Source organism: Condylura cristata, unplaced genomic scaffold, assembly GCF_000260355.1.
Source record: "Condylura cristata isolate star-nosed mole 26May11 unplaced genomic scaffold, ConCri1.0 scaffold00005, whole genome shotgun sequence".
NCBI classification, from domain to species: Eukaryota; Metazoa; Chordata; class Mammalia; order Eulipotyphla; family Talpidae; genus Condylura; species Condylura cristata.
The window spans coordinates 8,607,111-8,619,768 of NW_004567106.1; the positions used below are offsets into that span (position 1 = coordinate 8,607,111).

General features: G+C 35.3%; 1 protein-coding gene across 3 annotated transcripts in view; it reads left to right on the forward strand.

Moving 5' to 3' along the window:
• The window catches only part of ANKIB1 (ankyrin repeat and IBR domain containing 1), a 117,664-nt gene that overhangs the window by 37,466 nt on the left and 67,540 nt on the right, over positions 1-12,658 (forward strand). For all 3 annotated transcript variants that reach the window (XM_012720952.1, XM_012720953.1, XM_004676677.2), the window contains exon 3: positions 11,850-12,150. In XM_012720952.1, coding sequence (XP_012576406.1) covers positions 11,850-12,150 — 301 coding nt within the window. The remainder of the gene's footprint in view (positions 1-11,849; positions 12,151-12,658) is intronic.

Consider the following 12,658-nt stretch of genomic DNA (forward strand, 5'->3'; position numbering starts at 1 on the left):
GGGGGGGGGCGTTTGAGAGGATTTACCAGAGACAGATGGGGAGCAGAACTGACGGGACTGACTGAAATACACTGCTGAGGGGAACAAGAAAGAGGTCTGCTGCACCATGTGAGTTATCTCGCTGGTCAGGGATTGAACTCATGCTTCAGTGGCTGCTGATAGCTTCATAGTGCCGAAACTAAGCCCCTTTCACCACCAGAATGGCCCAAATTGTTACAATTTACAAGCTTATAAATAAAAGTAAGTTTTATGATATCTAGATCTACTCTGCTTATATAAATTATAACTTTAAAAGTACCTTCTTCCTGTTTTCAGCATCAAGCAGAATAGCTCACACAAAGTAAATCATACTTTTTGTGAATTTTTATGACCAGAATTTGTGAATGAGAAAATTTCCATTAATAATTGAGGTCATTCAGACTCATCACTTTTATCAAGCATTTCTGTAACCTTTTAAAAATAAATTATTTCTTGACTTATACATAGGTATTTCTGTAACCTCATTTTTACATTTATCTTTTGTTTTCATTTTTCTAAAAATGCCTATTTAGTAGCACTTCCTACTCATCTTATTTGAATTTTTTTTTTCAAAACTGGGTCTTCCTTATGCTGATGACATTGCATTTTGCTGATATAATACTAATTTCAAGCATATCAAAGTCTTACTATTTTTTTAGCACTAATAGCAGTGTCCTATATACATTGTCTCATTTAATCTTCATTACAGTCTATAAAGTTTTTTTTTTCTATAAGGTTTTTTACCTCCATTTTAAGAGGTGAGAAAATTGATGTGCAGAAATATTAAGCAACTTCAGAACTCTTGCAATTTGTAAGTGGCAGTTAATTGCCCAGGCAGATGACTAGGCTTTTAATGTGCTGTATTAGCATGTCAGATAATCTGTGTGTCAGAGCGCCTATTAGCAAGTCGCTCTGTACGTAAGTTTGATTATCTGTAAAATAGTTATCTCCTAAAGAGTTTGTGGAACAATTAATGTAATCATGTCTGTTATGCTGTCTAGCATACAACATATACTCAGTAATATTATTCCTTCTCATTTGTATAATCTTTAAATCTTTCTGGATTTATTTTTCTTCTTTACTTAGCCTATTAGTAATAGGTATATTAAGTCTCCCATGGATTCATTTCTTCCCAATTCCATTGTCCCAAGTTCAGTCTTACTAACCCTTGCTCCCCAATACTGAAAATAGCTGCCTCTTCATTGCTCTTTTTGCATGTCTTTTCCTCTTATAATCTGTCACGCTAGATTAATCTTGCTAACATATAACGATTTCAGTATTCTTTTATGAGGAAACTAATAAGTATTCCATTGTATTCATTATTCTTTTTAGCTTCTAAGACTCTTTACGTTCCCTTGTTTTGCCTAGTTAGCCCAGTCTCTCATTATTCTCTAACATCATATTAATCGTTGGTTGATTTTCTTCTTGCTTTCCCCACCTTTAAGTATGTCACCTTCTTAGTTTTATTATTCTTGTTTCTGGATTTTCAGATGTCTTTCTTTCTAGTTTCCTACCTGTGTGTCCTAACTTGGGTTTCTATCTTTGTCATGAATCCATCTAAACCTCTGTGATCTACAGTATTCTTTCTATTCTCTGAAATTCTTACCATTTACATTTTAAACCATACTAACATTATAAAATGTATCTATTGTTCTAGATTGTAAGTACAGATACAGTTCTATATACTCAGTAATTTTCTCAACAGATTAACTAAGGATTGCTTAATAAATGAAGGCTCTCTTTTTTAAATTGGACATTTTCATTTTTTTTTTAGTTTGTTCATACAGAATTGGGGTACAGGCCAGAGATGCAGAGAGTGAGAGCATTCACCAGGGACAGAGTGGGGAGCAGAACAGGCAGATCGACAAAGTACACTGCTGAGGGGAGCAGCGGGCTGGTCAGGAGAGGTCTGCTGCATCCTGTGGATCTTCTCCGGGGCAGGCGGGGATTGAACTCATGGGGAAGTGGCTTAAGCTTCTTAGTGCAGTGCTTTAACCCGCTGCGCCACCAGGGAGGGCCCTGGACATTTTATATATTTATATATATATATATATATATAAAATATAATATTTTATTTTTTTTTCTTTTTGTACATTTTTTTATCTCAATTGTAATCCCCGTGTTTCCCATCACCACGTCACCCATGTGCCATCACCTTAGTCCAGTGCACTTCCCTCCCCTGACCACTTTTGATCCATTCCCCACTCCACCCCATAAAATGTCTCTGATATATGGCTGTTCATTATTCTTTTTTTTTTTTTTTTAAGATTTATTTATTCATACAGAACTGGGATACAGGCCAGAGATGTGGAGGGTGAGAGGATTCACCAGGGACAGAGTGGGGAGCAGAACAGGCAGATCGACGAAGTACACTGCTGAGGGGAGCAGTGGGTAGGTCAGGAGAGGTCTGCCATGCCATGTGGATCTTCTCCGGGGCAGGCAGGGATGGAACTTATGTGGAGGTGGCTTAAGCTTCTTAATGCAGTGCTTTAACCCGCTGTGCCACCAGGGAGGGCCCTGTTCATTATTCATTTTATTTTCTCGCCTGGTCCATTATACTCCTGCTGTGAGCAAAACTATCCATTATTTTTTTTATTTCTGGCTTATCTCACTAAGGTTGATCTTTTCCAGTTCCATCTATGTTGCTGCAAAAGACATGTGTTTCTTTTTTTTGGTTGCTGAGTAATTGTATATTACAATGTATATATACATATACATTGTATATATGTACCACATCTTTTTAGTCCAGTCAGCTACTTTTGGGCATTTGGGCTGCTTCCATGTTTTTCCAATTGTAAATAAAGCAGCAATAAACATGGGGGTACAGGTATCTTTTTCAGTCAGTGGTTTTGTGTCTTTTGGGTAGATACTTAGGAGTGGGATTGCTGTGTCATAGGGAAGCTTCATGTTAAGCAGTTTCAGGAACCTCCAAACAGTTTTCCATAGTGGTTGCATTCCCACCAGCAGTGCAGGAGAGTTCCTTTTTCTCCCCATCCTCGCGAACATTTGTTGTTGCTAGTTGTTTGAAGATGTGCCATTCTCACTGGGGTGAGGTGGTATCTCATTGTGGTTTTAATTTGCATCTCCCTCATTATGAGTGATGTTGAACATTTTTCATATGCTTGTTGGCCATCTGCATTTCCTCTTCGGAGAAGTGTCTTTTTAGCTCTTCTGCCCATTTTTTGATGGGGTTGTTTACTTTATTTTTGTTGAGTTTCATCAGTTCTCCGTATATTTTTGTGATCAGTCCTTTATCACTAGTTTTATGTGAGAAAATTTTTTCCCAATTAATGGGCTGTTTTTTTGTAATGTCTCTTTTGCTGTACAGGAGCTCTTTAACTTGATGTAGTCCCATCTATTTATCCTTGCCTACACTATTGTGGCATTGGGTGTTCTATCTTTAAAGATGTCGCTGAAGTGTATGTTGGGTAGTGTTTGGCCCATCTTTGCTTCCAGGTATTTTATGGTTTCCATTCTTATGTCTAGGTCTTTTTTCCACTTTGAGTTGATTTTTATGTACGGAGTGAGGTAGTGATCTAGTTTCATTTTTTTTTCATGTAGCGTCCCAGTTTCCCCAGCACCATTTGCTGAACAAACTTTCTTTGTTCCATTGTATCTTCTTTGCTCCTTTGTCAAAAATTAGCTGTCCATAAACTTGTGGGTTTATATCTGGGTTTTCTGTTTGAATCCACTGGTCTGTGAGTCTATTCTTGTTCCAGGACCATGCAGTTTTGATTATTATGGCTTTGTAGTATAGCTTGAAGTTTGGATTATAATGCCTCCACTCTGTTTTTTTCTTAAACATGAGGGTTTTGGCTATTCGAGGTCTTTTGTTGTTCCATATGAATCTCATCAATATTTTTTCTATTTCTTTGAAGAATGTCATTGAGATTTTTATTTGGATGGCATTAAATCTGTATATTGCTTTTGGCAGGATGGCCATTTTGATGATGTTAATTATCATGATCCATGAGCAGGGGATGTCTTTCCATTTCATGGTGTCTTGTTAAATTGGACATTTTCAATGAGATTACAGAACTGTTGCTTAGCTTTCTGATGTTGAATACCCCAGTAATGTTTAATATCATATCTTATATTATGATTAATTAAAACTTGCTTGGAATACCAAAATAACTTGCATTTAAAACTAAGGTGTGTATATATACATATATATTAACATAAAGAAAACCAAGTAGCATAGTGGTTTTAAACCATTTGTATTTAATTTATAAATATACTTTATAAAATTGGAAAATATTATATTAGAAAATTACCTAGTCCAGAGATTCTTAAGAGTTCTAAGGAGTCCTGGATTCTGAGTTTCAGTGGATACATAAGGTCAAAACTACTTCTGTATTAATACTGAGATGTTATTTGCCATTTTCATTGTATTGATATCTGCAGTGATAGTACCAAACCTTATTAGTATAGGGTCAGAATTTTCTGTATCAATACTAAGATGTTATTTGTCATTTTCATTGTATTGATATCTGCAGTGATAGTACCAAACCTTATTAGGAATTGCATACATCATTGTGAGGCACTTGTAGTTAACAAAATTTAAAAATCACTGGCTTTTTGATAAAGCAGTTAAAATATCCTAGATAAAACAGTTAAAAATTAATTTCTATTCTTATGTACATGATGAAGATAAAAATACATAATAAAATACTTCTGCAGCCAAATATGATGCTGGTTTTGAGTAGTAGCTCTTGGACTGTTGTGTGAGTTGCAAATTGAATCATTTTTGTCTTTTTCATGAAATACCATTTTAACCTAACAACAAAATAAGATAGTTTTTCAGACTGGGATACTTAGTCTTGGTCGACATTTTCTTGAAGATGAATTAAGCAAACTTAACAATTCAAGGAAAAACTGATATTTTTTGGTAAGATTTGCGTTCAGGTGAATATGAGAATTTGGAAAACTTCTACTCATTGCCTTCAGCTTGACAGTGCTTCTCTGGTAAATTGACAGTTATATAAGCTAATAGTTTTTTTAAAATTTTGTATAACCTGACATCTAGAAGATCTGCATAACTTAGTGTGTCATTATTTCCCAGAAAATGAGTACGTGATTTTTTAAAATTATGCATGGGGCCCTCCCTGGTGGCAGAAAAGATTAAAGTGCATCACCGTGAAGCTGTCGGCAGCCAATACAGCATGAATTCGATTCCCAATCAGGAAGGTGACCCACGTGGTGCAGCAGACCTCTCCTATCCTGCCCGCTGCTCCCCTATGCAGTGTATTTCAGTCTGCCTGTTTTGCTCCCCAAACTGTCTCTGTTGAATCTTCCTACTCCCTGCACCTCTAGCCTGTACCCCAGTTTTTGTATGCATAGATAAGTAACATTAAAAAAAAAAAAACACATGGACAGAGACTTACCTATGGGTATAAAAGATTTGTGTTTATGAAATGTAAGATAGACCAGTACATTTTAATGTCTAAAAAGTTCATTGATCTTGCATGCAACTGATCTTTAAGAAATAACCAGTTGAATTTTTAATTATTTGTAGTGATCTATATAAAGATTATTTTTTAAAAAAGAAATTTTTAGCTACATAAAAACTAGATTTTCTTCATATACTTAATTAAACCAAAGCCAATTAATTGCTTTGAGAAGCCAGACATCAAAATAAATTTATAAACATGTAAAAACATGTTTCTCACTTGACTTTAAAAAAAATATTTCCACTAAGATGTTTGGAATGTGTAATTTTTTTAATGAGTTAATAGTTTTCAGTCTCCCTTTTAATTCACTCCCTTCTTTCTCCCCCTGCTGCCATCCCACCCCCAAACACACACACACAAAGAAGGTTCTAGGGATTTTTCCACACTTTTAAAGTTGTGAAACACTCCTTTGACAAAAAAATTCAAAAATTATTGATTAGGTAAATATCCTTGGTTGCTTTAAGTAGGAATATCTCTTCATCATATAGTTGTCATTCTTTTAAATGAGTACCTGCAGACTTCCAAAAAGGTGGCTGTATACTCTCACTTACTTTTCATTTGAACTACTTTTATGATTTGGCCATATACTTTACATATAGTAGTATACTTATTTTTACTTAACTTTCAACTTCAGTATAAAGTGAGTACTTTCTTTTTTCTTCCCTCTGTTGTTTGGATATCAGTGGCTCATGATTTTTTTTATTAAAGCCTTTAATGTCCTAAACTGGAATCAGAAATTACTTTATTGCCCTCCTTTCCTAAGAAAATGTAGTTTCAATTTGTTTAACCATATACTTTTTTTGTTTGTTTTTTAAGATTTATTTATTTATGTATACAGAGCCGAGGTACAGGCCAGAGGTGCAGGGGTGGTGAGAGGATTCACCAGAGACAGAGTGGGAAGCAGAACAGGCAGATCTAAGAAGTATACTGCTGAGGGGAGCAGCAAGCGGGTCAGGAGAGGTCTGCTATGCCACGAGGTCACCTCCGGGGCAGGGATCGAACTCATGCTGAAGTGGCTTTAGCTTCTTAGTGCTGTGCTTTAACTCTCTGTGCCACCAGGGAGGGCCCGGTATACTTTTTTAAAAATATTTACTTAGTGCCAAAATATCAGAAATCAAATTATTGTAAGTGATTAGTTGTTTTGGAATTAAGAAATAGCTCTTCCTAACACTAGTGTAGAATAAGGAAAAATAACATTTACTTGTCAGTATTGAGTAAAATATCAACTCTTAGTTTCTGCATTTTAAATCATTCAAATATTTTACTTTATTAAACCTTGCTAAATTTTAAAACAAGTTGGTTGCCACTATTTCTTCATTTCCTAGTGTAATGTGGAGCACCTGCTTACTATCAATGAAATAAAGCACCCATTTGGAATTTTATCCCCATTTCCTATAGTTTTGTGGTATGTACAACTTTCCTCTCTGAGAATAATGTGGTTTAAAAAAAAAAAATTTACAGCTTCCCAGATCTCTGAACCAGTATGTGGTATTTATATTATATCATACCACAGTGAGTCTTTTATGGGAAATTAAACCAGTGTTCACAGGTAGTTGCTACTTAATGTAGCAAAAACATTAGTTGTATTATATTGAAAGTCATGTATAAAAGGGGATTATCATGCCTGTTCCTTAGATTGTACAGAATAGCTTCTTTTGCTACTTTGAAACTAAAAGGTAATATCTGTATTAGAACATATATTAATATCAAGCTTTGAGAACTAAAATAGTTTCTGAGTGATTTCTGCTTTTTGACTCATCAAAAATTATTAAATTTTATTAAATGGATTGCACTGAATTTCAAACATAGTTCTCTTCCATTCTCCTTACTGTACACCCCATATAGGCAGGGATTAGGCTTCTTCATAATATGCCTAAGTCCTAGAATTGGCAAATAATCACCAATTAACAAGTATTTATCCCATGGAAGAGAGGATTTAAAAGGAACCAAAAGTCTGTATGTATTAGTATATGTACATGTTAAGGCAAGTAATGAGATTCAGTGAGAAAATTTGTTTTGGAGAGGACTCAGCCTAATATGAAATGATAGAACGGTTAAGAGAAAGAAACTGACAAGAAGTTAGAATGACAGGTCAAATGGGAAATCACAGGGGTGATAGAGTCTTAAGATATTATCACAAAAGTAATAGAAGTTCTTTGAGAGAAACCATGATAATTGCCACCACTGCCTGTCATTTGGGTTTTGATAATACCTTCTGATTTATAAAGTATATTCACAGAAACCATTGAAAAATAAATGGCTTTAAGAGTAAATATGCTCTCTGATGAAGGGGTTTATGTGGAGAAGGAAATGAATTCAGCAGTTTAACTTGCTTCCAGCAGGAGGGTAGGCAGTACAATCATCAACATAAGTATTGAAAAATATATAGAAATATAAATATATGGAAACCATGATAATTTAAAAAAGGATGTAAGTGAATAGTATTTTCAGTTAAAAGAAGAAATTAAGGTTAATGATGAATTTAACTGAGGGAATTCTTAACAATGTGAAAGCATGTAATTTCTGTATATTAATAAAAATAGGGTCATATTGAAGTGGATATAGAATGTTTGGAAGATAAAGTAGCTGTTAAAACTGACCATAGGAAAATTAACAATGAAGAATCTAGGAGATCAGATAATTTGTAGATGGGTATTTAGGGGCAAAAGAAAGTGATTCCCCCCCCCCCAAAGTTAATATATTTCTGATTATACCCTGTCAGTAACATCCTATCCCTTGGTAATGGGACAGGAGGAATTTACCTCTTACAGAATTTACCTTGCATGCAATTGATAAATTCATAATTACACACATTCTTACAAAAATGGGTCTATCAAAAACATTAATTATATATTCTATTTATATATTATGAGATATGGGAAGACTATTTTTGTTTTTAAACTTTTTTTTCTATTATTAATTGTTCATTTTCTTATGTTGTTCATTTTTGTACAGTATTTGATTTCTCCTCTCAGGTGTAGTCCCTGTAAATATCCCACCACCACATCAGCTGTGAACCATTGCAGTAAAGTGTCTCGAGATTTTTCTCTTCAAAATAGCACTACTGAATGTAATTGTTTCTATAGATTTTTATTTCTTTTAAATTATCTCCTATAGGAGTAATTCCCAGGAGTAGAATTATTTGATCAAAGTCACATAGTAATGTGACTTCCTAAGATCACACAGCTAAAAAGTAAGAACTCGCATTAGAGTCTGGCAGACTCTATTGGATGCCATGTTCTTGATCAGTCTAGACTATACTCCTACTCTGGCTTCAGAGATCTAGAGTGTTTTCTTCACAGATCCCAGTGCCTTCTCACAGCTGTAGATCATAAAACTAATATGCACTCAATTCACCTATCAAAATTATATTAAACATCTGCTGTATCTGACAGTGCATTGTGGATTCAGGAAAGCACAAGATATAGAACCCTGCCATAGAAGTCTATAAACTAAGTGGGAGACATGAATAGATATGTAAGAGAGTAAATGTGATATAATTTATATAGTTCAGATGCTATATGAAAACAAAGAAAGGAGTCGCCAAACTCATGTGGAGGAGAAAGCCAAGTTTAAAGAGACTTCTAGATAAGGTGGGTTTATTTATCTGGCCTTAGTTAGTTCCCAGGAAATCATATAGCAGAGCAAGCGTAAAGAGCTTATGTTATATACTCTGGGGTCAGTAGGCTATAAAGGCTACATAGGGCTATAGAATAAGTATGCACAGTTAGAGCTTTCTGAGAAAATTACACTGAATTTGGGACCGAGTTTAAAAGACAATTCTTAAGAACTCCAGAGAGGGTTGTCTCCTAGGAGATGAAAGTTTATATTTGGAGAGGGTTGAGCAATGGATGAGACTTGAGACTGAAGACATTCCCTAAATTGTAAAGCTCAGAGGTGGTAGTCTTGTCTTATCCTTTGGAGACATATTTTACATTCCAAAGGGTAAGAAATGTGGATCTTCCCCTAGGTCAGTTAGATTACACTCAGGGATAACTTTTACCCTCATTTCCAGAGAAGAAATTGGCCATACAGGCAGCTATATTAAATACCTGTATTAATTTTTTGCTCCTGTAGCAAATTAGCACAAAGGTAGTACTAACTACATTTATTATCTTAAAAGTTTTAGAGATCAGAATTCTGAAATGGTTCTACTGGATTAAAGTCAAGGTAGTATCTGGTGGTCGAGAATGAGCCAGCACGTCCCCCAGGACACACTGAGAGATGATTTGTGCAGCAGGTTTGCAAGGCAAGATTGCTGCTCAGGGAGCACCCCTCTTGCTACATATTAGCAGTAATGAACAAGCATGACTGATTATGTGACAATGGCAGGGGGAGAAGAGCCCAAGAGAAACAAAAGGTAATCATCTTACTGGGAACAGGAGGGGACATGTCGGCCGTATATATTGGGAGGACTTCTTGTATAGGTCCTTGGTGTACTGTCTGAGCTACTCCCTGACCACCTCAGACCATGTCCACACAGTCAAAACAGCTACTTACACAACCCCAACTGCCTCATGATGTGGGCCATTGTCTTAAGGCACTCAATGCAGGAGTGCCTTATTCAGTTCCTTCACGCACACACACACACACACACACACACACACACAAACAGGTGCATAGAGAGGCTATGAGTGGTAGAGAGGCCAAAGTAGTGTAGGGCCTCAGTCCTCTGAAGACCTTAGGGTAGAATTTCTTTCCTAGCTTCTGAAATCAGCCTGTGTTTCCTGTCCCATAGCCCCTTATTCCATCTTTATAGATAGCAGCATAGCATCTTCTGATCAGTCTCTCTTGACTCTTACCCTCCTGTCTTAAAGAACTTGTCACTACATTGAATCCACCTGGTAACCTTAACCACATATTTTACCGTGTATGGTAACATATAATTGCAGATTTTCAGAATTAGGACAATGACCTCTTAAAGGTGGAGGTAAATATTCTGCCTACCACAGTGGTCTATAGCAAAGGAAGACATCTGTTCTGGCTCTAATTGCTTTTTATCCCACTGGGAAAAGTTGAACTATGATGAAATGACATGGTTATTATAAATAATAATAATATTGCTGCTCCAGAAACCTCATGTCTACTTTCAGGATAATTTGAATAAATTCAGATGCTAAGAATCTAATTTGCTGGTTTTGAAGGGTTGTGTACTGCTAAACTGTTTAGGGTCTTAATAAGAACAGCAGAGATCCAGAGTTTTAAAAGTTGTCCCACCTTCTACTCCTTTATGGTCTTACTCAGCCTTTCTTTCATAAGAACTTTCTAGCTTGACTAACTCGTTCAAGTGGAAACATTTATACTAGTTCTTGTATGGTCAGTTTTTTTTTCTGTCAGAACCATGTATATTAAACTGAAATAACCTAAATGCCATCCAAGTGTAATTAGGACTTAGGGTTTGGCATTGCTTTCGTCTCTATGCTTTTCTGGATTTGGGCATAGGAATGCTAATGATATCAGCCTTCCACAGTAACCATAGGCACTCATCTTCATTAATGGGGCTTATATATGCCCATTTCACCTTATATTTGTATGCCTTCTTTATTATAGAAGTTTTTTCCACAACCAGTTTTCCACTATCTTGTTATAGCCACTTAATTGTTTGAATATTAATCCTATGATCCTGGTTCAATGATACATTAAGAACTAAGCATCTCAGATCTGAGTTTAGCAGTAGCAGCTCACCTAGACCGACTGTTAGGAATGGTTAACACGTTGGAATTGTATTGAGGTTTTCCAAAACTAACTACAACTTTCCCCTCTGACAAAGCAGTATAATGCTGTATATTGTTATAGGTAGATGCCCTGTTATTTTAAGGACTGATAGCTTTCAGTTAAGAGAAAATTTTCCAGACTTAAATTTTAGTTTCAGACTTATGTATTACTTGTTCTGCATAAATTGTAACCATCCTTATTAAATGAATATGTACTCAAGAGAAACAGGAGAGAACAATAAAGGAGATAGAGAAAAGTTGGTGTGGAATGTTTATTAATGTATGCCAAGCCAGTTATGATACTGATGCTAGTCTGTTAGTAGCCTTTTTTGTTCCCTTCCTTCTTCCTCTGCTTTTCGCTTGTCTTTCTTTTAAATTCACTTCCACATTTGCCTTTCCTTATCCCTTCTTTCATTAGCAAGTACAATAAAGCTATTCCAGCTAGCTTTTCTTAGTATTGTTCAAGAAAGGAGTTTTTTGTAACTAAGATTAGTTATTTGGATAGTCACCCAAGTAGTCATTTACTGTTGTGAAACTCTGTGTCAATAGAAATTAGATTAGCAGCGTTTAAGTAGAGTTAACCTTATAAATTTGGTGTCCCCTATGTTTTCATGTTTCAAGGAAGGAAAACACTGGTTTTCATACTTCTTTTTCTTTACCATTTTAGGACTTTTCTCTTTGGTAGAGATGGAAATCCAAATAAACGCAATGTGCACAACGAAACATCTATGCATTTGTTGTGTATGGGACCTCAGATTATGATATCTGAAGGAGCGCTTCATCCTCGCTTAGCACGCCCTGCAGAAGATGATTTCAGAAGAGCAGATTGTCTGCAGATGATCTTAAAGTGGAAAGGAGCAAAACTTGACCAAGGCGAATATGAGAGAGCAGCTATTGATGCCGTTGATAACAAAAAAAACACACCTCTGCACTATGCTGCTGCCTCAGGGATGAAAACTTGTGTAGAGGTAAGACTTTGCAATTGTAATATTCTGCATAGTAAAATTTATGTCTGATAATATATGATGTGATCATGTTTGTTTTGCTTAACAGTTAATTTAACTAAACACTTTTATTCTTTTTTTAGTTCTAAAAACTTAGGACCTCTTTCATATAAAGTTATAGCCTTGTTTTAGGAAAAAATTAAAAGCAAATCTGTAGTTACTACTCTTGGAAATAAAGTGGAATCTAGAATAATTAAAAACTTGCTAAACATCCTTGAAAATAACAATCAACTGTTCAACATCATGTTAAGAGTTGTAGTTAGTAGAAATACTTTCTTCATTTTTGCTTTTTTTTTTAAGAAACTATTTTATAAAATGTATGAATATTGGATATAGCAAATGGCATTTGGGACTTATAGGCTATAGTATCTAGAATTGATCAGTTCACTAATAAGCAAGGTGTGGATATTAATAAATACCATTTATTGGGGTATTTTTTAAAACTTTATAATTTTAAAATGTGTTGGGTTTT